The 4,381-nt window shown below is 31.8% G+C and overlaps 1 protein-coding gene across 1 annotated transcript; it reads right to left on the bottom strand.

Moving 5' to 3' along the window:
• Window positions 1-4,010: 4,010 nt before the first annotated feature.
• Window positions 4,011-4,365, bottom strand: Tsp_03647 (hypothetical protein). Its single transcript, XM_003379949.1, is given in 2 exon segments — window positions 4,011-4,292; window positions 4,303-4,365. The coding sequence occupies 2 exon segments, from the start codon at window positions 4,363-4,365 to the stop codon at window positions 4,011-4,013; spliced, it is 345 nt and encodes a 114-aa protein (XP_003379997.1).
• Between the last annotated feature and the right edge of the window lie 16 nt (window positions 4,366-4,381).

Genomic DNA, 4,381 nt, shown 5'->3' on the forward strand with positions numbered 1-4,381 from the left:
ATGATGCTTGAATTTGTTCTCCGATTTTTATATGTAAGCTCCACTTTCCAGTGACCCAAATTTTGCCCATTGTGGGTCGATTTAATCAAGTTGCGCAAGCGTGCTGCCAGGTCAGTATCGTTTATCAAACGCCAATGGGTCAACGTTGTGTTAAATTTTCCCAACCACACTAGGCAACCAACTTCTCTGTCCCTGGTGGGTAAGATTGCTGGCACATGAATCAAATTAACGCTGAACTCGATGCTAACTGGGCTGCTGTTTTTCAGAACTAAATTGCCGCCCAACCGTGCCCTGTCACTTCCCACAAGTCCATACACGCATACATGCGCATACATGAAATGCATGCATGCATTTTTTTTGAAATATATACATTTACTTAAATATGATAATTTTTCATTTATTATTTTGACATTTTTATTTACACAAATATACAGTATTTTTCTATTCATTCACTATATTGTTACAAGAATAATTATTTTACAACAAGTATGAAATTTATTTTAATGCAAGAAGAATATTAGTTGTTGTCACTAGTTGTGGAATTCAAAAAATGTCCACAAATGTCCCTATACCGTAAATGTTGAGATTTCATGAAAAATTGCATCTGTGTTACACCTGTAACATTAATGACACTTGTTTTTTAATTTGAATTTGAAAATATTTGCGTTTCATTCCCATTTGTGCAGTTGCAATTTTATGCATACATATATGTTTATCTATATACTCTGCTGTATATGTATTTATGTGTGTATAATTTGAAAAATAAATTTTTATAACAAAATATTTTCTAAATTTGCACATTGATTCCAACAGTACAATTTCATGATGTATATATGTTTATTTTTCAACCTTTGTTCACTAACCGTATTTGCAATTCGATTTGATGAAATTGCATTTTATTTCATAATCTATTAGTTGAATGATGAAAATAATTCTAATGAATCAGTGTGATTTCATCCAAATAAATTCATTTAAAATCGTCGGTACAGTAAATTAAAAAACACCTCAGCACTGATATGAAAAAACCTGCTTTTCATTAATGAATTGTAATGGAAATTTTTGAAATGTTTGTCTGCACGAGCCGATGAGATTCAGTGGCGCTTTAAAATAGTTCATATGAATGTTGTCAGTTGCAATTTATCAATAACTCAAAATTATTTCTTAATTTTTAAACAAATTCTTGTTCTGCCACATATAATGTCGAAAAACAAGAGCAGAAAACAAAAATCTTTTGTAAAAAGCGACATTCCATTTTCCCTTCGTGGAACTTGAAAAATTATGCCAAAATGACAAAAATAAGTTTCTTTTTCCAGATCACGACCTAAAAGTTGGTTTTTTTTCTAACCTTTACTTATGCTGTGGTCAGCATGTGGACATTTCCTCTTAATGAAAAAAGAGCAATTCCTCATTTGCTGCTGTTAGCCTCTTTTTTACTCGGGCCAGGGACATTGAATTTCCAAAATGGATCTCATTTCAAATCCTCATCGCTTTGACAAAGCAAACAAAAAAACACCATTTTAAAGTTTTAAACTGCTTTTCTCACGGTCTCTCTCTCTATCGCTGTTTTCAGCCGACCTTGGTCTCTGCGTCTCTTTTGTTCAGCATCAATGCGGCACTGTTCAAAAATAATAGCAAATGAAATAAATTGGCAATAATTCTACTAAATATATAAATTCAATAAGAATCAATCTATTACGTAATAATATCTGTGCTCGCATTGTTATTTCTTTTTGTAATAAACAGTAATCTGAATGCTTTGAGAAATGTAGACGTAGGCAAAGAAGGGAAATTTCCATTGAAAAAAGTATTTATTTTTGAAATTATGCAATATATTTTGAATATATTTTCTTAACCATTTTTCTTAAATTTGTTCGCGATTTTTTTTGTTGAAACAATTTTTCCTCTTTTCATGCTGTTATTAACGCACTATTTAGTATATTTGGAATAGCAAGAGAAAATGAATTTTGCATTGAAATTCAAATTACTCACTGATAGGTTTTTGCTTCGTTTTTTCTTTTCAAATATGATGCAAGCGCTTGCTTTTCAATATTGCCCTTAATGTTTAATTGTAAAACTTGCATGTTAACATTTGCTGCCAGAACGAACACGAATTATATCTATTATGCAATGAAATATCAGTAGCTAAAGTTTTAAATTTTAAAGTTCTTCTTCCCATTTTACAATTCGTTGTGATTTGATCCAGTGTGTACTTTTTTTCATTTACAAAAGCGGTGTAATGCATATTCTGTGCAAATAAACGATTGATTAGCAGTTCAAGTTGGCGGTGAAAATAATTTTTTTTTTACAATAAATTTCCTTGAAGAAATTAACGATAAAAAAGTTTTTTTTTCGCTTATTTTAATTATGACGCATTCCTTTAAGAAATTACTGTAATTTTACTGTAATTAGTGCAATAAAAGGAGGATTATTGATGATTGTTGTTCGACCATTGTTGAAATATCTTAAAATCAAAGGTAAAGAACAAGTCCATTTTTCAAACAATGCGCCCTCGCAGGCTTAAATGTCATTGTAGTAGAAAAAATAATTTTCTGGGTAATTAAAAACACGTAGAATATAGAGCAGGTCGTGCAGATGGTATCTTTCACAAATGCAAGCGAAGATTTTCATAAAAACTAATTTATAACGGCAGAAGGATGATGTTATGTTGGATAATTAAATTTTAAATTTGATTTCTTTTCAAATTTAACCGTGTTGCAAATTTAATTAATACGTCTGCGCTTGAACGTATGTTTTGCATTGAAATGCCGCATTTTCTATAATTCATTCGACAAAGGTATAAATTGTGTTAAAAGTTTGCTAAAGTTGAACATTACCGTACAATTCATGTAATGATTTCAAATAATGATAATATACTGCTGTGGACTTTGAAGTTTTCATGTATATTCCATTTTCAATGTTCAGTGTAGAAATTTTCACCATTTGTGAAAGTGTTACAGAGTTTACAAAAAAGCTGAATGCTTCTTTTTTTTTCCTGAAACAGTTAATTGTGACAACTAAGCAACACCGTCAAGTCGACTTCATCTTGCAATGTCAACTGTTGTTTGCATTGCGTAACGTAATCCCGATATATTATTTTATGATGAATAATTTTTAAGCTCAAAAAAAACAAATATTCCTGAAAATTTCTTTTATTGCTCTTAAATGTTGAATTTTTCACTTCCTACACCACACCAGTTCACTTCATAAGCTGTAAGTGAGTGAGTATTTGTAAAAATAAAAAGGATCCATTATTCTTCTCATGACAAAAATAGACAGCAGCTTTGTGTATTGATAAACAAATCATTACTGCCCATGGTTTATGGAACAAACCATGGATAATAGTGAAACATTCTTCAAAATCTATACAAAAGTAACAAACATGTTCCAATGAAAGAAAAAAAAGGAAGGAATTAAAATATGATAACTGCAACGTCAGTCATCTTTCGCATTTGTGAAAAGGAAAGGCAAAAAAAATTGCTTATGTGTCTGCCACTTGTGTGAGCTTTTCAGTGATGAGAAAGGGCAATGAAAAATCAATTTTCATAAACGTTTCCTGAAAAGGCGCAATAAAAGAAAAAAAAATTTGTATTTTCCTGTGCATTTAAATAACAATTTCAAAAAAGGATAAGAAAAATAATGAAAAAGATTGGTCGGAAAGCAACGCAACGTGCATCGGGTTTGAAAAGCAGGTGCACATGAATAAATAAAATTCATTGAGCACTGAAAGCTGCGCCTAATATCATTAATTGCAACGTCAAATCATCAATATGCATTATAGTCATTCATCTGTAACTTAAATAATACTTATTTTGTGTCTGAGTATGGAGAAATACGTCAAGGCAACAGAAAAAAAAAGAACATTATAGCTGCGTGGGTTTTAAAAACAATAAAAGAGGTAGGCGGCAGCCGTTGAATCACCAATGAATTAATACTATTATTATTATTATTGTTATTACTTATAGCTGCAATTGTTAAGCTGCTAGAAATAACTATGCCATCAATTTTCATTGTCACTCATATCGACGACCACTACTGCTTCTAGTGTTGTGTGTTTGTTCGTTGTAATTTTTGTTCTTTCCATAATTCTGATGCTTGTTCAAATCTGCATCCGCTTTCCGAGAGACAACACCGTCGTAGTTGGCTACAGCAACAGTAGCTTTGATGCGATTTGTTTTCTTGCTTGTGGTCGGCAAATCATCTTTACGACAATAATCCGCTTCTTGTTGTCGGCTATTTTTCAATTCACAATATTCACTGTAAGATACGGTCAACTTTTTCCGATCTAAACCGTACTAAATAAACGCTCTGACGATTTCCGGAGAGATGTGCCCCTTTGAACCCACCTTTACGACCAGCGAGCCCCATAGTCTGTACCTGATTC

Source organism: Trichinella spiralis (assembly GCF_000181795.1).
Source record: "Trichinella spiralis strain ISS 195 chromosome Unknown Scfld2, whole genome shotgun sequence".
Lineage (NCBI taxonomy): Eukaryota > Metazoa > Nematoda > Enoplea > Trichinellida > Trichinellidae > Trichinella > Trichinella spiralis.